This window comes from Meles meles, chromosome 11 (assembly GCF_922984935.1).
Source record: "Meles meles chromosome 11, mMelMel3.1 paternal haplotype, whole genome shotgun sequence".
Taxonomy (NCBI): domain Eukaryota; kingdom Metazoa; phylum Chordata; class Mammalia; order Carnivora; family Mustelidae; genus Meles; species Meles meles.
This window is the reverse complement of record NC_060076.1, coordinates 81,145,184-81,167,747: the sequence shown is the minus strand read 5'-3', so window position 1 is coordinate 81,167,747 and position 22,564 is coordinate 81,145,184. Positions and strand designations below refer to the sequence as shown.

At 40.0% G+C, this 22,564-nt stretch overlaps 1 protein-coding gene across 3 annotated transcripts in view; it reads left to right on the top strand.

Moving 5' to 3' along the window:
• Positions 1 to 7,547: 7,547 nt before the first annotated feature.
• VPS13A (vacuolar protein sorting 13 homolog A) overlaps positions 7,548 to 22,564 on the top strand; it is a 244,795-nt gene continuing 229,778 nt past the window's right edge. For 2 of the 3 annotated variants that reach the window (XM_046022053.1, XM_046022054.1), the window contains exon 1: positions 7,548 to 7,811. In XM_046022053.1, coding sequence (XP_045878009.1) covers positions 7,712 to 7,811 — 100 coding nt within the window. In that variant the 5' untranslated portion in view covers positions 7,548 to 7,711. The remainder of the gene's footprint in view (positions 7,812 to 22,564) is intronic. The other variant, XM_046022052.1, reaches the window with a different exon arrangement.

Below are 22,564 nucleotides of genomic sequence, written 5' to 3'. Positions count from 1 at the left end.
AAGAGCATTCTAGATAAGCGCAGGGTGGGGTGGAGAGGCCAATTGTGTGCGGCCTTATCTGCCACTGCCCTGTGAGGGCGGTGGCCATTCCCAGGAGGACGCGAGCCATGCACTAGCAGCTTTGGAGTATAGAAGGGACAAAAAAAAATTTTTTTATTTATTAAAGATTTTATTTATTTATTTGACAGACAGAGATCACAAGTAGGCAGAGAAGCAGGCAGAGAGAGTGCAGGAAGCAGGCTCCCCGCTGAGCAGAGACACCCCCCCACCCCCCCCCACCCCCACCCCCCAACCCCCCCCCCCCCCCCCCGCCATGTGGGGCTCGATCCCAGGATTCTGGGATCACAACCCGAGCTGAAGGCAGAGGCTTCAGCCTCTGAGCGACCCAGGTGCCCCGGGACATAGTTTTTAGAGGATCCTTTTGGATACTCTTTTGAAATTAGATTGCCCTCCCTGGATTCACCTCGACCCTGCCTGTGGGAGCCTGGGTCTAGAGTCTTGCCTCCCACGTGCTTCCTCTTTGTCTATACCTGCCTCTCAGAGTCCCTTAGTGGAGAGTCCAGGCTGGGGTTCCTATGCCTCTTCTCCTGGGGCTGCAGTTTCATTCCACAATCACAGCCTCTAGGTTTGTGTCCCCTCTGAACAGTCTCTCCTTGAGTCACTCTTGGAATATTAATCTACTTCTCTGGCAGTGAGTTCAGTGTGGTAAGAGCTGGGTGTGGCATCATACCCAACATCTGTTTTTTTCTTTCAACAGATACAGTATTATAAGCCTCTATGTGTCAAGCACAGAATAATTGATATTTTAATATGTTCTGTCAAGGCATCACATTCAGATACGTTTCCTTTGGGAATCTTTTACCAAGGACTCTGCACAGGGATGGTAAAGCAGTTGTGTAGAATTTCTTACTTCTCAGGTTCATCTCATTCTCAGAGGCACACCTAATCAGACCACCTATTATCAGAGCCTTTAAGAAAATGATTTAGAAATAATCATACATTTATAGAAAGTTACCAAAAAAAAAAAAATACAGGGAGGTGGTAGGTAGTTTTCACCCAGTTTCCCCCAATGGTAACATCTTACATAACTGCAGTGTCAAAAGCAGGATATAAAGACATTGGTACCATCCAGAGAGCTTAATCAGATACCACCCATTTTTTTTAAAGATTTTATTTATTTATTTGACAGAGAGATGACAAGCAGGCAGAGAGGCAGGCAGAGAGAGAGGAGGAAGCAGGCTCCCTGCTGAGCAGAGAGCCGGATGAGGGGCTCAATCCTGGAACCCCGGGATCATGACCTGAGCCGAAGGCAGAGGGTTTAACCCACTGAGCCACCCAGGCGCCCCAGATACCACCCATTTTATATGCATTCATTCGTGTGTGTAGCTTATGCAATTTTATAAAATCTTTTAAAAAAGATTTTATTTATTTGAGAGAGAGAGAGAGAATGAGAGGAGACAGGTCAGTGGGAGAAACAGACTCTCTGGCGAACAGAGAACCCAATGTGGGACACGATCCCAGACTCCAGGATCATGACCTGAGCAGAAGGCAGTTGCTTAACCAACTGAGCCACCCAGGAGCCCCAGTTTTATGCAATTTTGTTTAACCACTACCACAATTAAGATGCAGTAGTGCTCCATAAAGACAGGTTCCTCCATGCTATAATCATTTGTAGCCACACCTGTTCCTCCTCCCCAGACTAACCTTTGGCAACTGCTAATCTGTTTTCTATTTCTATAACTTTATTATTTCAAGAATGTTTTTGTAAACGGAATCAGCACAATGCCCTGAGATGTATCCAGGTTGTGTATAGCATTGACAGTTCATTCCTTTTTATTGCTGAGTCATATGCCATGGTGTGGATGGACTACATACAATTTGTTTTTATTCCTCTGTTGAAAAGTTTTGGGGTCATTTCCAATTTTTGCCCATTATGAATGAAATTGCTCTGAACATTCTTGTACAGGTTTGTGTGAAAACACGGTTTTCACTTCTCTTGGATACATGTCTGGAAGTGCAATTGCTGGCCTGTATGGTAGGTGCATGTTTAGGGGGTTTTTTTTGGTGGTTTTTTTTTTCCTGCTTTAGAAATTGTCAAACTGTTTTCCAGAGTAGCTATATCATGGCACATTTCCACAATGAATGCACCTGTGAACTGGTTTCTTCACATCCTCAGCAGCATTTGGGGTGACCACTTTTTTTTTTTTTTACCATTCTGGGTGATATATAGTGATATTTCATTTGCGGTTTTAATTTTCATTACCCCAGTAGCTAATAATAATGAACATACTTTTCTGTGCTTATATGCCATCTGTATGTCTATTCATGTCTTTTGGCAGACTTTTGAGAGTTCACACAAATCCTTTTATCAGTTCACCACCAGGGTTGAGAACTTGCTCACGAACTTCAGTTGGGTCCAATTTTGGGAGAGCAATTTTCCAGAAGAATTATAAAAGAATATACAGTATAATAACACTTCTGATACATCTCTCTTCACCAGTTTAGAGGAACAATTAAGTTTACATCTCCTTTTTTAATGTTCTAAGTGTATGACATATAGTTGAATATAATGAAACTCAATTTCCATGGTTCAAAACCTCCAAAGCTGATTTGCTTTAGGCTAAAAACATTTCAATTAGTATGGTAAGAGAAGCCTTATTATACTTCATTTGTAGTTATTTTATAATTGTAAAGAGCTTTTTGTTTTTGGGGAAAAAAATCAATGCTCACTGTAAAAAATGACCAAAAGTCTCAATATCTAAAGATAATCACTGTTATACAGATGGTTAACAGACATATGAAAAGATGCTCAGCATCACTCATCATCAGGGAAATACAAATCAAAACCACGATGAGATACTACCTTGCACCTGTCAGAATGGCTAAAATTAACACCACAGGGAACAATAGATGTTGGCAAGGATGTGGAGAAAGGGGAGTCTTCTTACACTCTTCATGGGAATGCAAGCCGGTATAGCCACTCTGGAAAACAGTGTGGAGGTTCCTCAAAAAGTTAAAAATAGAGCTACCCTATGACCTAGCTATTGCACTATTAGGTATTTATCCGAAGGATACAAAAATACAGATTAGAAAGGGCACAACCATGCCAATGTTCATAGCAGCATTATTGACAATAGCCAAACTATGGAAAGAACCCAAATGTCCATTGACTACTGATGAATGGATAAAGATGTGGTACGTATACACACACACACACACACACACACACAGGAATATTACTCAGCCATTAGAAGAAAATCTTGCCATTTACAACAATGCGGTTGGAGCTAGGATATATCATGGTAAGCAAAATATGTCAGTCAGGGAAAGACAAATACCATATGATTTCACTCATATGTGGAATTTAACAAACAAAACAAATGAATATATGGGAAGGGGGAAAAAGCGACAGAGGTTATCAAACCATAACAGACTCTTAACAGTAGAGGACAAACTGAAGGTTGATTGGGGGGGTGAGTAGGGGATGGGCTAAATGGGCAATGGGTATAAATGAGGGCACTTGTCCTGATGAGCACCAGGTGTTATATGTAAGTGATAATCACTAAATTCTACATCTGAAACGAGTTTTACCATATATTTAAATACAAACTTGGGAAAAAAATAATCACTATTAACAGCTGGTAGTCATACTTTCACATTTCTTTCTTGGTGTGTGTATATATATATTTACATATATTCTCTGCACACTTAAGACATGGTTATAATTTATATTATTGGTATGATGCTGTTCTGTCTCTTGTTTCTCACAATCATATATTATTGGCTTCCTTCCATATTAGTATAGATCTGCATTATCATTTTTAAAGCCTGCATAGTAACCCATTGTGTGTGAGTGTACACTTAACCGGCTTTCCTACTGATATTTATCTTGTTCCAATTTTTTGTTGTTGTAAATAAGGCTTTAATGAATGTTCTTGCAAAGCTTTTTAAATTTTTGCGTTTTCTTAGAGTAAGTCACTAGAAGTGGGATTGTTGAGTCAAAAGTCATATTGACAGGGGTGCCTGGGTGGCTCAGTGAGTTAAGCCTCTGCCTTTGGTTCAGGTCATGATCTCAAGGTCCTGGAATCAAGTCCTGCGTTGAGCTCTCTGCTCAGCAGGGAACCTGCTTCCCCCTCTCTCTCTGCCTGCCTCTCTGCCTGCTTGTGATCTCTCTTTCTCTGTCAAATAAATAAAATAAAATAAAATAAGTTTAAAAAAGTCATATAGACATATGTGTACATATGACTATACCTATGTATCATAAATATGTATATATCAGTCTGTAGATGTTTACAAAGAGCCGTTTAGAAAAATTGCCTTGATACGCATTTTTACCAACACTGCCTAAGTAAAGTTCTTACATTTCTCAACCTTTTACTTATATCTCCTTTCCAGCAGATTTGTTTTCTTTTCTTTTCTTTTACGGTTTTGGAACACATAAAAGTCAAACTATTAACTAAGATGGGAGCACAGGGCTCTGTCGGGCTAGGTCAGTACAACTTTTCCTGTAGGATGACCTCTTCTAGAACTGTTCCTTCAGGAGCCGAATGTGTTTGGGAATGTGGTCTGCTTCAGTGGCTTTGCTATCTGGCCATCCAGTCTGCTCCCACAGTGCTGACCTCACATGGGGAATGAGGTCAAGACAAGCAGTATACAAATGATTATTTACTTGTGGACAGAGGAATTAATTAAGAGGAAAAAAATGTCCAAGATAACTACTAGCATGCCAAAACTTCAAAGATGGAAAGCTGTGGCTTGTAAAGTAAGCATAAGACAGCATATCCTACTTGCAAAGTTAGGGACTTATTAGACAGTTGGATTATATGGCTGTTAGGGTTCACTCAAAATTTAAAAAAAAATCTGATCAAACAATGAAGTACAACATTTTAATGACGATCTGGAGGGAAAAAAAAATACCTTACACGGATATATTCCCAAATTTGAAACTCAGAACACTTCTTTTTTGGTAGTTTTTGACTTATTTTTCCAACAGCTATTTGGTTTAATGGTTTAGGAAGTGAAATTATCTTTTACATGATGACATTACTATATTTTTGCTTACAAATTTCCTCAGATGGAGTAAGCAACAAGAGGACTGACTGTAAAATTTTACCTTTTAGAAATTAGGAAATGTGTATTCATGATATTGCAACTAACATAGGTAAGAATTGTTACAATATGCATCTTCTTATAAATTTCTAACACTTGCTCAGCAGAATTTCTTTCATTATTCCCTTTATCAACGAAATGCTTATTGTTCTAAATTTTCAGCAATTGCCCTCTTCCTTCATCCAATTTCAGAGGAGTTTCCGGGATTATAGAAAACTGTATCAAGTGTTTGCAAACTATTGAAGATGTATTTTTGGACTGAGTTCTGGAGTTCTTGCACTTAAATTGGTGGTGCTAGATTTAATAGTGGAATTTGTAGCTTCTCCCAGACTTCTTCTAAATAATACTACAGTAGCAAAGTACCTCATAATGGGCTTTTCTCTTTTCTGGGCATTTCAGCCTCTATCAGTTTCTATGTATAGGTTTCTATATTAGCTGGGAGTGGTAGAGCAGAGTCAGAAGAGCCAGGTTCTAGCTCTGTTTCTGCAGAACATAAGTTATGTCACCTTGGATCAGTCCCTAACATCTCTGCTTCATGATTGTCAAGAACAAGAGATTGAATTGGTGACATAAGAGAGACCCTTCAAATATGAACTTTATGAAAATAATTTATGGACTTATTTAAAACAAGACTATATATATATATATATATATATATATATATATATATATATATATATATATATACCAGGCATTCTTCCTTGCAAAGGCAAACCTTAAGCCTTAAAAAAATTGGGTCACTACACACAAAGAGTACTCAAATGATATAGGAATTAACAAAAGATCATCAGAGGCTCTCTTTATTGGTGATACTGTTAACCTTAAAAATAAAATTGCCAGTTATTTCACTAGCAAAAGATGGGTTGATTTGGGAACAGCAGGGAATTACAATGTAGGACAAGCAAGCTACCTCAAAACCGTAGGCAAATCTAACAAACAAAAGTGACATGCATTATTTTATGGAAGGGAAACTTGGAAGCAGTTTCATTCTTTTTTTTTTTTTTTAAGATTTTATCTATTTATTTGAGTGAGACAGAAAGAGTATGCTGTGTGGGAATGGGGAGGGGCAGAGGGACAAGCAGACTCCCTGCTGAGCAGGGACCCTGATACAGTGCTTGATCCCAGGACCCTGAGATTATGACCTGGGTGGAAAGCAGATACTTAACCAACTGAGCCACCCAGGTGCCTCAGGAAGTGTTGTTTTGGACAAAAGTCAGTTGGAGAGAAGCAAGAGTTCAGGGTGATGAAAGTTTCTCATCACCTGAGCTGCAGGGGTAGTGGATTTCTTATAGGAGATGCAATGTACTGCTTTTCCTGTTGGGGCCTGTAACTGATGATTCTTTCCCCTTGAGACGTTTGTTTTGGGTCCGTAATTGACAGTTCTTCCTGTGATTGATATTGAGTGCTAAGACTCCCTAGCTTCCCCTTCTAGCCTTGCCAGTCCCCTTGAGATTTCCCTTTAATGTTCAGGATGCACAGACAAAAAGTTCAAAGTAACATTCCTACATCTTAAATCCTTAAGAGGGTGCTGATTAATTACAGTTCTCCATACGTCACATCCAGCATCTCTGTAGGCTCAGGCATTTGGTCCTGTTTCTTATATAAGACCAAATGGGGGTGGGAAGGGGCTGAAAGGGTTTTAATTATTATTTTGTTTAAATCAGTCATTTCGTAAGGCTCAAGGGTTGAGTCTAAGCATCATAGTACTTCTTGAAGGGCGCTCAGCAGTTTCTGGACTGGTTGTCTCTGAATTTGAAGGGACCTTCTAAGGGATGAAAGGAGGCTCCTCGTGAATAACTTGACCAAAAAAAGAATGCCATCTCAGATGCAGAGACCGAGGGCGTGCCACTCCAACGCCGAGTTTACTCTTCACTGCCCTCTCCCCGCCTTCCTGGCACGATTTGCAGCTGGGTAAGTTAAGTCACCCGACGGGCATCCTGGCCTCGCTCTCCCAGCGGGGCAGTTACAGGCGTCCAGACACAGGCCGGCCGGACTCAGGAACCTGTAATAATGTGGGGGGGGGCTCCCTCGGACCCTCCCTTGAGACGCCTGCGGACTGACCGGGAAAAGACTGGAAACTACCCACGCCTGGCTTAGGTGCAGGTCCTACTGGTCCGCGTGCAGGGTCGCCTCCACAGAAGGGCGACGGGCGTTCCCGAGCAGGTGTAACCGCCGAGCCTGGCCCCGCCCCCGCCGCTGGTGAGGACATTGATGGGCGGGTGAGGGCGGGGTCAGGGAAAAAAAACTGGCGGCTCCTTACGCTTCTCCCGTTGCCTGGTGACGGGGGAGGCGGAGCCAACGAGTTAAAGGAGGCGGGTTCTGCACGGAAGGGGCAGGCTTCAGAGAGGCGGCCGCGCAGCCGCCCTTGCTTCTCTCCCGCAGGCGTGCGGCGATCGGCGCCTTGCTTCGCCCCCGCCCTGGCGCCCGTCGTGCGCACGCGCGGACCGAGTGGTCGCCTCCGCCCTTCGCAGGGCTCGCGGCTGGGTTCGTGTCCGGCACCCGGACAGATACTGTGGGAGACGTCCGGGAGCCGGTGAACCGAGCGGTCTTGAGGGAGGGCGCGGGAGGTCGGGCGCTGGAAGAAGGACCGCGGCTGCGGAAAATGGTGTTCGAGTCGGTGGTCGTAGACGTGTTGAACCGGTTCTTGGGGGACTATGTGGTGAACCTGGACACGTCCCAGCTCACTCTGGGCATCTGGGGAGGTAACGAGACCGCCACCGCCCCTCAACCTCGTTTTCCTACCGGCGCCTGGTTGCCGGAGCCCGCCTGCTTTCTCGGGGCCTCCGGCCCCTAGCTCGCCCGGCGCCACCACCTGCCGCCGCCCGCCTCGGGGTTAAATTACGTAAAGCCAGGCGGCAGTTCCAGGACTTGTGCCGGCCAGTTGTTTGTATTCTGGCAGGAGGGGGTTCGGGGGGGTGGGGCGCGGGATGAAAAGTCCCCCTTTTCGGAGCTGGGCGGCAGAGGGGACCCGCGGCCGACTCCGAGGGCGTGGGGGGCAGATCGCGCCCAGGCACCCTTCCCAGCCCGTCGCCCCGAGGTGTCCCGCTTCAGGTGTGCGGGGCGTGGGGGAGGCCCCGAGACGCCCCCGGGGTCATGTTGTACCCCCTTGGGTTATGACGAAGGCTCCGGAGAGCCCACGGAGTGGCGCACGTTGCCTCGCACGTGAAGGCAAGGCACCGGTGACCGAAGACGTCCTCTCGCTTCCCTCCTTCCCCAGCCCGGGCGTGTGGCTTCCCGTGGCGTCCGCTCTGCTCCCCTCCGCAGCCCCGCCGGCCGGATTCGGCTTGCTGGCCTGGCTTTGGCTGATAACAGAAAGCGAAACTCCTGTGCACAATCAACTCAAATGATTGGCTGTTTTCAGTTCACAACCTGACCCAGGAGTCAGGCTCCTTGCAAGGCTTTGGGATTTTGTGGGTCAGAGTGATTGCTTTTTAAGAAACGAGGTGCGCTGTGCAACGTCTCAGACCTACAAAAGACGGGGAGGAACGTGCGCTTAGGTTGCTTAGATGAAGGACCAAAGCTTTACTTTGTATCCGTGTACTTCGGCGCTCTACCTTATTTGGAGCGTTTTTTTTTAGTGCTTTCAGCAGTTTTTGTATTCTACCTGTCTTTATTTTAAGCTCCCTTTGTAAATTAGATTCCTTTTCCCTACGAAGTGAATCTCCTAGGCCAAAATTAGGGTTATTATTTATTTATTTATTTTTTTAACTTCACTGTTACTGTGTACACACTTTCAGCCCTCTTCTGAGATACTCGTTTATCTTGATTTTTCTCCTTTGTGAAAGAGTGTGAGTGGATAATTAGTTTGATAGAACCTCTTGTTACTGCTGTTGGTGTCTAGTACCATGACGGAGCATGAACTTCCTGCAAGAACTACGGACATGGGTGCCAGCTCTGCATCTTTGACGGGTATCAGGAACTCGAAGGTTGTTTTATTTGTTTTGCTTCTCATTTGCACAGTAAAAATAATCCTCTTTGTCTTCACACACCTCAGAAGGAAGCCTTGAAAACATTTTGTAGTGTGCTTTGATCTGTAGTGGAAGGTTGCTTCTGCATTCCAGGCGGGGGTCTGTGTAAGAGTGTGATTTATGCGTGAATTTATTTAAAATTCCTATACAGTAAAATTCACTCTTGTGATGTACGGTTCTTTCTTGACAAGTGTAATGTCAAGGAATATATCCACTATCACAGTCGTACCAAAAAGTTCCATCAGGATGCCAAAATTCCCTCTGCAGCCCTTTTTCAGCCTACCCTTTCCAGCCCCCACATTTCCTGGCAACCAGTCGTCTGTTTCCATCCTTACAGTTTTTTCTTTCCTTCCTTCCTTCCTTTCAAAATATTTATTTATTTGACAGAGAGAGGGAGTGTGCACAAGGAGGCAGAGTGGCAGGCAGAGGGAGAGGGAGAGGAAAGGGAGAAGCAGGCTCTGCCCTGAGCAGGGAGCCCAGTGCGGGGCTGGATCCCACTGTCTGGGATCATGACCTGAGCGGAAGGCAGAAGCTTAACCGACTGAGCCACGGAGGGGCCCCAGTTTTGTCTTTTCTAGAGTGCTATATATTTTTTTTTTTAAAGATTTTTATTTATTTATTTGACAGACAGAGATCACAAGTAGGCAGAGAGGCAGGCAGAGAGAAAGAGGAAGGGAAGCAGGCTCCCCGCTGAGCAGGGAGCCCGATGCTGGTCTCCATCCCAGGACCCTGAGATCATGACCTGAGCCGAAGGCAGCGGCTTAACCCACTGAGCCACCCAGGCGCCCCTAGAGTGCTATATTAATGGAATTATATGGTAGCTAGCCTTTGGGGGTGTGACTGCTTTTACTTAATTTCACTCTTTTCACTTCTTATGTAAAGTGAATTTGAAAGTCACCCATGTGTTGCATGCATCGGTATTTCATTCCTGTATTTTTTGAGTGTTATTATTATTATTTTTTTTTAAGATTTTTTGTTATTGGACACAGAGAGATCACAAGTAGGCAGAGCTGCATGCGGGGGGGGGGGGGAGCGGTGGGGGGGGAAGCAGGCTCCCACTGAGTAGGGAGCCTGATGCGGGGCTTGATTCCAGGACCCTGAGATCATGACCTGAGCCAAAGGCAGAGGTTCACCCACTAAGCCACCCAGGCACCCCGTGGTATTTTTTTTATATGGATGTGTTATAAATGTTCATCTGCTGGTTTCCCTTTCTGGCCATTATGAATAATAGAGCTGTTAATAAACATTCATGTACAGGTTTTTTGTGTGAAAATAAATTTTTATTTCTCTTGGGTTAATACCTAAAAATGGGATTGCAAGTTCTTACAGTAAATGAACATTGAACTTCTGTGAAACTATGGAGCTGCTTTTCTTTTTTTTTTTTTTTTTTTTTTTTAAAGATTTTATTTATTTATTTGACACAGAGAGAGATCACAAGTAGGCAGAGAGGCAGGCAGAGAGAGAGGAGGAAGCAGGCTCCCCGCGGAGCAGAGAGCCCGATGCGGGGCTCGATCCCAGGACCCCGAGATCACGACCCGAGCCGAAGGCAGCGGCCTAATCCACTGAGCCACCCAGGCGCCCTTTTCAAAGCAGTGGTACCATTTTGCAATCCCACCAGCATTGTGTGAGTGCATAGTTGCTCCGCACCTTCACTGGCATTTAGTATTGTCATTTTAAAAACTTTTTAAAGCCATTCTAATAGGTATATAGTGCTAAAGTATTATGGTTTTAATTTGCATGCCTTTATTGATTAAAGATGTTGAGCATCTTTTCATATTCTTTGCTGTTTATATAGTTCCTTCGGTGAAGTGTCTGTTCAAATCTTTGGCTTATTTTAAATTGGCTTTTTTTCCTTTTTCTATTGAGATTTAACTTACATACCATTAAGGTTACCCTTTTAAAAATGTTACTTATTAACATAGTTGACATACAATGTTATATTAGTTTTAAGTGTATAACAGTGATTCACCAATTCTGAAGGTTATGAAATGCTCACCATGATTAATGCTGTCACCATCTGTTGCCCTACAACATTATCACAGTATTGACTGCATTCCGTCTGTTGTATTTTTTCTCTTGAATTCACCCTTCTAAAATGTACAATTAAGTATTTTTTATTATGGTCACAAAATTATGCAATTATCACCACTCATTCTAGAACATTTTCAACACCCCCAAGTAAACTCCCATCCATATCCATTAGCAGTCACTCTCAAATTCTCTGCTGATCTCCCGAACCCCACCTCCAGCAATTACTAATCTACTTTATGTCTCTACGAATTTACCAGTTCTGGACAGTTCACTTAAATGCAGTAATGCAGTGTAGATGGCCTTTTGTTTCTGGCTTCTTTCGCATTATTTATTTATTTTTTTGAGCTTCGTGTTGTAGCATGTGTCATTTTTTTTTTTTTTTTAAACAATGATACTTTTTTTTTTTTTTAATTTATTTGACAGACAGAGATCACAAGCAGGCAGAGAGACAGGCAGAGAGAGAGAGAGAGGAGGAAGCAGGCTCCCTGCTGAGCGGAGAACCCGATGCGGAGCTCGATCCCAGGACCCTGAGATCATGACCTGAGCTGAAGGCATAGGCTTTAACCCACTGAGCCACCCAGGCGCCCCACATGTGTCATTTTTTTTAATGACTGAGTAATATTCCATTGTATGAATAGATCACATTTTGTTTATCCATTCACCAAGTTATGGTCATTTAAATTATTCCTACTTTTTTTGGCTTTCATGAGGAGTGCTGCTAAGAACATTCATATATACAAGTTTTCTTGTGGGCATATGTTTTAAATTTTCTTGGTATATGCCTAGATGTAGAACTGCTGAATCATATGGTAACTCTGACTTCTACAAAGCAACTGCCAAACTCTTTACCAAAGTATTTTCTTATTGTTAAGTTTTGAAAGTTCTTTAGATATTATGGGTATGAGTCCTTTGTCAGATAAGTGATTTGAAAATATTTTCTTTCATTCTCTTTCAAGTCTGTCTTTTGCAAAGCAAAAGTTTTAATTTTTTGATTTAAATTTAAAATTTTGATCAAGTCCACTGTAGCAGAAACTTTTCATGAGTCATGCTTTGGTGTATGTATGAAATCTGCCTTCCCTGAAGTCAAAGATTTTTTCCTGTGTTTTCTTGGAGAAGTTTTATAATTTTATATTTAGATTTCTGATCCATTTTTTGTAAGGTGTGGTATAGGTTGAAGGTTGATGTTCATTTGTTTGCATGTGGTTGCAAATGTCCGATTGTTGCAGCACCACTTGCTGAAAGGACTATCCTTTCTCCATCGAATTATTTTTGCACTTATGTAAAAAATTGGACTTTATATTGTATGGGTTTATTTTTGAATTGTAATCTGTTTCGATAATACATGTGTCCATTATTTGAACAATACCACACTTGTCTTGATAACTCTCGCTTTATAGTAAGTCTTGAAATCAGGTAGCACGATCCGTATGACTTTGGTATTTATGAAATTTTTAAAACAACATATTAGTGTTTTATGTATAGAAGTTGGTTATATTGATAAGTGAAGCTTTAATAGCTTTTAGTGCATAAGAAATCCTTTGAGAATTTAAAAAGCAGTAATTTTTTTAAAGATTTTATTTATTTGACAGATCACAAATAGGCAGAGAAGCAGGCAGACAGAGAGGAGGAAGCAGGCTCCCTGCTGAGCAGATAGCCTGATGATGCAGGGCTCTATCCCAGGACTTTGGGATCATGACCTGAGCCGAAGGCAGAGGAAAAAGCAATAATTTTGATAAACTTAAAAATACTTGAAAATTTCAATAATAGAAATTAGATGCTGCATAGGAAAATTGAAGACTTAATATTTTGTGGTCTAATATCAGAAGGACCTATTGGTTTTAAATGTATGCTTTTGCTAGGTATCTGTAATAATCCAGTTAATTTCACTGTTAGCATATTAATAATGTTAATTAGTATTCAGAAGTTACATGGATGTTTTCAAATCTAAGAATGAGTAGTGTTCTGAAAATTTGTTTCTGAGACGATTTTTTGGAACTTGGGATCCATTTTTCCTTGGAAATATTGTTATATATGAAAGAAGAGTTTCTAAAAATTGATGTAATTACAATAGAGCAGAACAGTGGTAGTATAGTGGGCACTATAGGAACTAGGCTGAGTGCAGGAAGCATTTATTTTGTGAGGGGGGAAAGAGGAATTGAACTTTATCTCACACTCTTGGTGAATTTTGACATTGGTATCCTTTTTATGCTCTGCTATTTTATAATTCTCCACCCCTTTTTATAAGTCATCTACTTAGGGAGGTAGTAGTGCTTCATAGATCGTGCTGAGATTCATCTTCCAACTTTTCTAGGCAATCTGGAATTTCAAGAGCTAGGCTGCATCAGAATCAGCCATAGGTGTTTGTTACAGATACAGATTTCTGAACCGTTGTCCAGAGAGTATAATGGATTTATGTGACGTGGTACACCAAAATCTTTTTTTTTTTTTAGTAACACAGGATTGTGATGAACAGCTAGGCGCATTTTTAGAACACTTTCAGGCAAAAGTATTAGAAATTCAGAGACAGAAGCAATGTGATAGAATTATCATTTGTAGTGCAAGGAATACCTGTACTTTATAGCTCCTTCTGTAGTCTTGTTTCGCCGCTTTCTCTCTTGTTTTTTTTTAAAATTATGATACTCATAAACTTGCAGGGTTTTTGTTTGTTTGTTTTGGTTTTGGTTTTTGGTGGTGGCCTTTACACCTGGCATTGTTTTGCAACATTAGAAACTTTGATTTCTTGTTTTTGTTTTCATTTTTAACTAGCATATTTTATTTTTGAAATGTTGCTCTCCCAGTTTTCTCTTTATAGTAGACTTTATTGATCCGTGGCCACCTATTGCCCCAGTATACTAGTGGCTCTGTATTCAGGGTACAATTCCTTTCCCTCTTTTCAGCTTTATTATTTTCCATAATTTTTACTTCCATATCACCTATTTGGTTCTTTGATTCTTCCATTCTCATGGGATTCCACCCAGTCAGTTTTGCGTCTCAGTTACAGCATTTTTTATTTTGACCTGACTAGTTTTTAGGTCTTCTGTTTGGGCAGCATGGGTTCTCTGCTGTCCTCTGTGCGATTTTCAAGACTGGCTAGTATTCTTATGACTGTTCTAAATTCTTGTTTTGTTCTAAATTCTCTCTGTTTTGAGCAAGTCCCTGGCTGTGGTTTCTTCTTGATCTCTCTTTTGGGGAGAATTCTTCCATCTTGCCACTTTGGTTAAGTTTGTCTTTTGCATGTTATGAAAGCTTGTTATATTTCCTGCTTCTGAGAGTAATGCTGTATTAAAAAGGGGTCATACACTGTCCAGGACTTGACACTTGAGGAGCTGTTTGCCGTGTGCCACTCTGCTGTTTTGTTCTGGCTGCCCTTTCCCACAGGTCAGTCCTCTGCAGACTTCTTCCTTGCTTGCAGTGGGAGTGTTAGGGTCTTTAACTAGGTGTGCTGTGATTTGTTTATTTAGATAAGCCTTGCAGCCACCACATTCACTCCCTCTAATTGTGCAGATTGTTTTCTTAATCTTCAGATCAATTTCCTAGTTGTTCAAAATGATGTGCTGTCTATGTAGCTGTGTTCGAGGGATGAGGCAAGCCCTGGGTGTCCCCCCCCCCCCCCCCCCCCGCCATCTTAACTCCTTTCACTCAGGGCACAATTCCTGCCAGACAAATGTTTGTTGAGGTGTAGTGGTAATTGCCAATTCTAATTTCTTTTCTTTCTTTCTTTTTTTTTTTTTTAAAGATTTTATTTATTTATTTGACAGACAGAGATCACAAGTAGGCAGAGAGGCAGGCAGAGAGAGGGAGAGGAGGAAGCAGGCTTCCTGCTGAGCAGAGAGCCCAATGTGGGGCTCGATCCCAGGACTCTGGGATCATGACCTGAGCTGAAGGCAGAGGCTTTAACCCACTGAGCCACCCAGGCACCCCAACCAATTCTAATTTCTTAAATATTATTTTAACCTTTATGCTTTGAGAAACTTATTAGAACATTAGAGCTGAAAGGGAATGTTTTATTATGAAAAGTGTTCAAACACACAGAATGGTTCAAGATTTTACAGTCCATATACCAATAATTTAGATTGTACTACTAATTCTGTATTAATAGCTTTATTGAAATAATTGATACAGTAAAATGCACATATTTAAAGTCTACAGTTTGACTAATCTTGACATATGTATCCCCTTGGGAAACAATCATCATGATCAAAGTAAGAGAAGTATCCATCACACTGAAAGTTTTTTTTGGCCCATATCGACAGGTATCCAATTTTCTGATTGTTGTTGTTGTTGTTCTACCATACGTACCTCTATTCCTGGTTTGCTGAAAGTTGTGGGGGTTTTTTGTTTTGTGCTTTTTTTTTGTTTTTTTCCCCCCTCCAAGAATTTGTGTTGGGTTTTATAAAATGGTTTTTCTTTGTCTCTTCATATGATCATAAGATTTCTCTTCTTCAGCCTGTTGATGTAATGGATTACATTAGTTGATTTTTTGAATGTTGAATGAGTCTTTCATACCTGGAATAAATCCCACTTGGTCTTGGTATATAACATTGTTGGATTCAGTTTGATACTTTGTTGAGGATTTTGCATCTGTTTGCTGAGTAGTGGTCTATAGCTCCCCCCCCCCCCCTTTGCAACATGTTTATCTTGTTTGAGTAAGGCTGACCTCTATAAATGAGTTAGGAAGTTTTCCCTATGCTTCTGTTTCCTAGAAGAGGCTGTAGGGGCTTAGTTTCATTTTTTCCTAAGATGTTTGGTAGAACTTTAGTGGAAACTGATCTGAGCATTATGCTTTCAGTTTTGAAAGATTTTTTTTTTTAAGTTTTATTTATTTATTTATTTGACAGACAGAGATCACAAGTAGGCAGAGAGGCAGGCAGAGAGAGAGGGGTGAAGCAGGCTCCTTCCTGGCTGAGCAGAGAACCCGATGTGGGGCTCGATCCCAGAACCCTGAGGTCATGACCTGAGCTGAAGGCAGAGGCTTTAACCCACTGAGCCACCCAGGTGCTCCTGAAAGATTATTTGTTGTTGAATCAATGTCTTTAATAGATACAGGCCTATTTATATTTTTTCTTGTGTGTTTTGCTGGAATATATCTTTAAAGGAGTTCTTGTAACTCTTGGGCATGTTTGTATTCCTTTATAATCCTTTTAACATCTATTGAATCAGTAATGAAGGCCCTTTCATTTGTGGTATTAGTAATTTGTGTCTTTTTCTTTTTTAGTGAATCTGGTTAGGGAGTTATCAATTTTATTGATCTTTTCAGAGAACCATTTTTTGTTTTCATTGGTTTTTGACTTGATTTTTCTCTATTGAATTTCATTGATTTCTTCTCTAATTCTTACTTCTTTTCTTCTGGTTCCTTAGCATTTAATTTGCTCTTTTTCTGGATTTCTAAGGTGGAAGCTTAGATTATCGATTTTAGATCTTTCATCTTTTGCTTTTTAAAAAAAATGTCTTATTTAGAGAGAAAACACGTGCACGCATGAGAGAGAATGTGCAAGTGTGAGCAGGGGAAGAGGGAGAGGGAGAGAGAAAATTCCAAGCAGACTCTGTGCTGGGCACGGAGCCAGACTTGGGGCTCCATCTCACAACTCTTAGATTAGGACCAGAGCCGAAACCAAGAGTGGGTCCCTCAAACGACCCAGCCACACATGTACCCTTTTTCTTTTCTAATGTATGCATTCAGTGGTAAATTCCTTTCTAAGCCTACTTTGCTGCATGTCCAGTTTTGAAAACTGTATTTTCATTTGATTCAAGATACTTTGCAGTTTCTTTTGAGATGACTTCTTGGGAGATGTGTGATTTTAAATTAATATTTTTAAATCTTCAGATACTTTTTGAGTTTCTAACTTTCTTTTTGTTACTGATTTCTAGTTTAATTCCATTGTAGTCTGAAAGCAGATTTTGTATGACTTTTATTCCCTTAAATTTGTTAATATATGTTTTATGGCCCAGAGTTTGGTTTACTGTGGTGAATGTTCTGTGTGAGCTTGAGAAGAATGTGTATTCTGCTATTGTAAGAAATGTTCTATAAATTTTAATTAGATCTCTTTAATTTGTCTATGCCTTTATATTTAGAGTGAGTTTCTTGCAGACATCGTGCTGTTGGGTTTTGTTGTTTTGTTTTATCCACTGTGTCAAGTTTTGTCTTTTCGTTGGTATATTCAGACCATTTATATTTGAAGTGATTATTGATATAGTTGGATTAGTGGATATCTATTGTATTTGAAGTTCTTTTCTATTTCTTGCATGTATGTCTTTGCTTTTTAAAATCTTCCCCCTTTTCTGCCTCTTCTGTTTTAAATGAGTATTTTCTATAATTTTATTTTTTCTTCCCTTCTAACATATCAATTATACTTCTTCCTGTTTTTGGGGAGGTGATCCTTGGAATTACCAGTATACATTTAAAACTAAGTCCAATCAAAACTACATTGCTTCACAGTAGTGGAAGTACATTATAAAGGGTATTCCATTTCCATTCTTTTGTTCCTTATAATGTTGCTGTCATATATTTCACTTTCCCATAAGCTGTATTTACCCAATGCACTATTGCTATTATTTTGAATAGTGTTCCATTAAATCATTAATAATGAGGAAAATAAAAGGCTTAATTTTACCTTTATTCCTTTTCTAATGCTCTTGTAGATCTGAGTTTCTGACCTATGTCGTTTTTCTGCTCTGTGAAAACTTCTAACATTTCTTGCAAGGGAGGTCTAGCAACAAATTCCACCAGTTTTGGTTTGTCTGAGAAAGTATTTCTTTTTTACATCACCACTTAAAAAATTATGGTACAATACAACATTAAGTTAATCATTTTAACAATATTTTCACTTTCAGGTGTACAGCGTATTGATTCAACAATTCTGTACATTACCTGATGCTCATCCTCAGTATAGTCACCTTCTGTCACCAAACAACATTTCTGCAACATTATTGACTATAGTCCCTGTGCTATACTTTTCATTTCTGTGACTTCTTTATTTTTCAACTGGACCTTTGTACTTAGTTGCCTTCACCTGTTTTGCCCACCCTCCTCCCCCCAGACCTACCTTTTCTCTGGCAGCCACCAATTTGTTCTCTGTACTTAAGAGTCTGCTTTTTGGGGCACCTGTGTGGCTCAGTTGGTTGAGCAACAGCCTTTGGCTTCAGTCTTGATCCTGGAGTCCTGGGATTGAGTCCCCTCTCAGGCTTCCTGCTCAGTAGGGGGTCTCCTTCTGCCTCTGACCTTCCCCCTCTCATGCTTGCTCTTTCTCATTCTTTCTCTCTCTCAAATAAATAAATAAAATCTTAAAGTCTGCTTTTTGTTTGTTGTGTTTTTTAGATTCCACAGAAAAGTGACATCATGGTATTTGTCTTCCTCCAGTCTATTTCACTTAGCATGATAACCTCTAGGTCCATCCATATTGTGAAAAGTGGCAAGGGCTCATTCTTTTATATGGCTGAGTAATGTTCTGTGTGTATATGTGGGTGGGAGTGTATATATTCATCTATCGGTGGACACTTGGGTTGCTTCCATATGTTAGCTATTGTAAGTGATACAATACAAAAAGCGTAGAGGGGCATATATCTTTTAGAATTGGTGTTTTGGGTTTTTTTGGGGAGGGGGAGCAAATACCCAGAAACGGAATTACTGGATCACATGCATGGTATTTCTGTTTTTAATTTTTTGATGAATCTCCATATTGTTTTCCATAGTTGATTGTACCAGTTTATGTTCCTACCGGTAGTGTAGGAGGATTCGTTTTTTTTCTCCACATCCTCACCCATACATGTTATTTCTTGTCATCTATCTTAAAGATTTTATTTATTTGCAAGAGGGTGTGCGGGAGTGAGAGAGAGTGAGAAAGCATGAGCAGGGGGGAGGGGGAGAGGGAGTGGGAGAGGAATATCAGACTCCCTGCTGAGCAGAGGACCTGACATGGGGCTCAATCCCAGGACCTCAGGGTTCATGACCTGAGCTGAAGGCAGACACTTAACCGATTGAGCCACCCAGACACCCCTCTTGTGTTTTTTGATTCTAGCCTCTCTGACAGGTAGTAGGTGGTATCTCATTGCGGTTGTGATTTGTATTTTCCTGATGATGAGTGATGTTGAGCATATTTTCCTGTTGGTAATTGGTATGTTGTCTTTGGAAAAATGTCTCTTCGGGTCTTCTGCCATTTTTAATCAAATTTATAGTAGGTTTTTTTGGTGTTGTGTTGTATACAGTCTTCATATATTTCGGGTAATAATTCTTTATCAGATACATCATTTGAAAATACCTTCTCCCATTCTGTAGATTGCCTTTTTATTTTGTGGGTGTTTTCCTTTGCTATGCAAAGCCTTTTATTTTGGTGTGGTGCCAATAGTTTTTGGTTTTGTTTCCCTTGCCTTAGGACACATACCTAGAGCAATGTTTCTGTGGTGATGTAAGAGAAAATACTGCCTGTGATTTCTTCCAGGAGTTTTATGGTTTCAGGTCTCACATTTAGGTCTTTAATCTATTTTGAGTTATTTTTGTGTATGGTGTGAGAAAGTGGTCCATCCAGTTTCATCCTTTTTTAGTAGTTGTCCACTTTTCCCAGCACCATTTGTTGAAAAGGCTGTCTTCTTTCCGTGTATATTCTTATTTCCTTTGTCACAGATTAATTGACCATATAAGCACAGGTTTATTCCTGGGCTCTCTCTTCTGTTCTGTTGATCTATATATGTATATTTTTGTGCCAGTACCTTGCTGTTTTGATTAGTAGAACTTCTTAGTTTAACTTAAAATCTGGAATTGTGATACCCTCAGCTTTTTCTTTCTCAAGGTTGCTTTGGCTATTGGGTGTTTTTTTTTGTGGTTCTATACACATTTTAGGATTATTTGTTTTGGTTATTTGAAAAATGCTGTTGGTATTTTGATAGGGATTGCCTTGAACATATAGATTGCTCTTTGTAATGACTTTTTAAACAATATTCTTCTAATCCATGAACATGGAATATTTTTCTATTTGTGTTGTCTTCAGTTTCTTTCATCGGTGTTTTATAGTTTTTAGAGTACAGGTCTTTTACCTGTTTGGTTAGGTTTATTCCTAAGTATTCTTTTTGGTGTAATTGTAAATGGAATTGTTTACTTTATTTCTCCTATTACTTTGTTATTAGTGTATAGAAATTCAATAGATTTCTGTGTATAATTTTGTGTCATGGAAGTTCACTTAATTCATTTGTCAGTTCCGATAGTTCTTTTGGTGGAGTTTTTAGGGTTTTCTGCATGCGGTATCATGTCTTCTGCAAGTAGTGTAGTTTTACTTATTCCTTGCTAATTTGAATGTCTTATTTCTTTTCCTTATCTGATTCCTGTAGTTAAGAGTTCCAGCATTATATTGAATAAAAGTGAGAATGGACATCCTTATCTTTTTCCTGATCTTTGACGAAAAGCTTAGTTTTTCACCAATGAGAATGATGTTAACTGCGGGTTTTTCACATATGGCCCTTAGTATGTTGATGTATATTTCCTCCATATCTACTTTGTTTTATCGATAATGGGTGTCGCATTTTGTGAAATGTTTCTTTCTGCATTTACTGAGATCATCATAGGGTTTTTATCCCTTCTTTTGTTAATGTGATATATCACGTTGATGGATTTGTGAGTATTAAACCACTGTTGTATCCCTGGAATAATTTAGTTGTGGTCAGTGATTTTTTCAAGGTATTGTTAGATTTGGTTTGCTAGTATTTTGTTCAGGATTTCTGCATTGGTGTTCATCAGTAATATTAGGTTGTGGTTTTCTTTCTTTGTAGTGTCTGGGTATTGCTGGCCTTGCAGAATGAATTCTGAAGTTTTCCTTTCTATTCTATTTCTTGGAATAGTTTGAGAATAGGTTATTAACTCTTTAAATGTTTTGTAGTATTCACCTGTGAAGCCATTTGGTCATATACTTTTTGCTTGTTGGGAATTTGTGATTGCTGATTCAGTTTCATTACTAGTCAGGTCTGTTCAGATTTTCTGTTTCTTATTTAGTTGGGAAGATTGTAGTTTTTAGGAATTTATTGATTTCTTCTCAGTTGCCCAATTTGTCGGCATGTAATTTTTCATTATATTCTCTTGTAATCCTTTGCATTTCTCTGGTGTCAGTTGTTACTTTCATGTTAGCCATTTTTTTTTTTTTTTAGAGTTAATATATGTATTTGACAGAGAGAGATCACAAGTAGACAGAGAGGCAGGCAGAGAGAGAGAGGAGGGGGGAAGCAGGTTCCCTGATGAACAGAGAGCCGGATGCAGTGCTCGATCCCAGGACCCTGAAATCATGACCTGAGCCGAAGGCAGAGGCTTTAACCCACTAAGCCACCCAGGTGCCCCCATGCTAGCCATTTTTAAGTGTGTAGTCCAGAGGCATTAAGTGCACCTTCTCTCCATCTATCTCCAGAACTTTTTATCCTGCAAAACTGAAACGTTGTACCTATTGAGGAATAACTATCCCCTTCCTTCATCTACTGGTGCCTTTTATTTTTTTCCATCTCTATGAATTTGACTATACTAGGTACTTCCTATAGGTGGTATCATAATATTTGTCCTTCTGTGTTTGGCTTATTTCATGTATTAGCGTAATATCTTCAGCATTCATCTGTTGCAGTGCATATCAGAATTTCATTCATTTTTAAAGCTGAACAATATTTGTTTTTTGTATATATCACATTTTGTTTCTCCATTCATCTGTAAATAGACAACATGGGTTGCTTCCACCTTTTGGCTGTTGTGAATCATGGCCCTACAAACATCAGTGTGCAAATAGATCTGTTTTGGTATATACCCACAAGTGGAATTGCTGGGTAATTCTTTTTAATTTTTTGAGGAAGTGTCATACTCCTTTCCAGATGTACCATTTTACATTTTCACTAACAGTGCAAAAGGGTTCTAATTTCTCCACATGAGCTCATTTTTTGTTTTATTCATAGTAGCCATCCTCTTGGGTGTGAGGTACTATGTCATTTTTATTGACTTGCGTTTCTTTGATTAGTGCTGTTGAATATCTTCTCATTGGTTAATGGCCATTTATAGGTCTTCTTTGGAAAAATGTCTTTTGAAGACCTTTGGCCACCCTTTAATTGGGTTGCATTTTTTTAAATAGAGTTGTAGAAGTTCTTTATACATTGATACTGACCTTTTATCAAATAAGTGATGGGCAAATGCTATTGCCTTTTCACTGTTGAGAATGCTCTATGATGCACATAAGTTTTTAGTTTTGATGAAATCTAGCTCATCTTTTGCTGTTTCCTGTGCTTTTTGGTATCAAAATCATCCAAAAGAAATCATTGCCAAATTGACTCATGTTTTCCTCTTAGATTTTTATAGTTTTCAATATGAAATTTGAGTCTTTGATCTACTTTCAGTTAATTTTTGGATATGGTGTATGGTAACCCAGCTTCATCTTTTGCAAGTGATTATCATTTTCCAGCAGTTTTTTGTGACGTTTCCAAATTGAGTGATCTTGGCAGCCTTA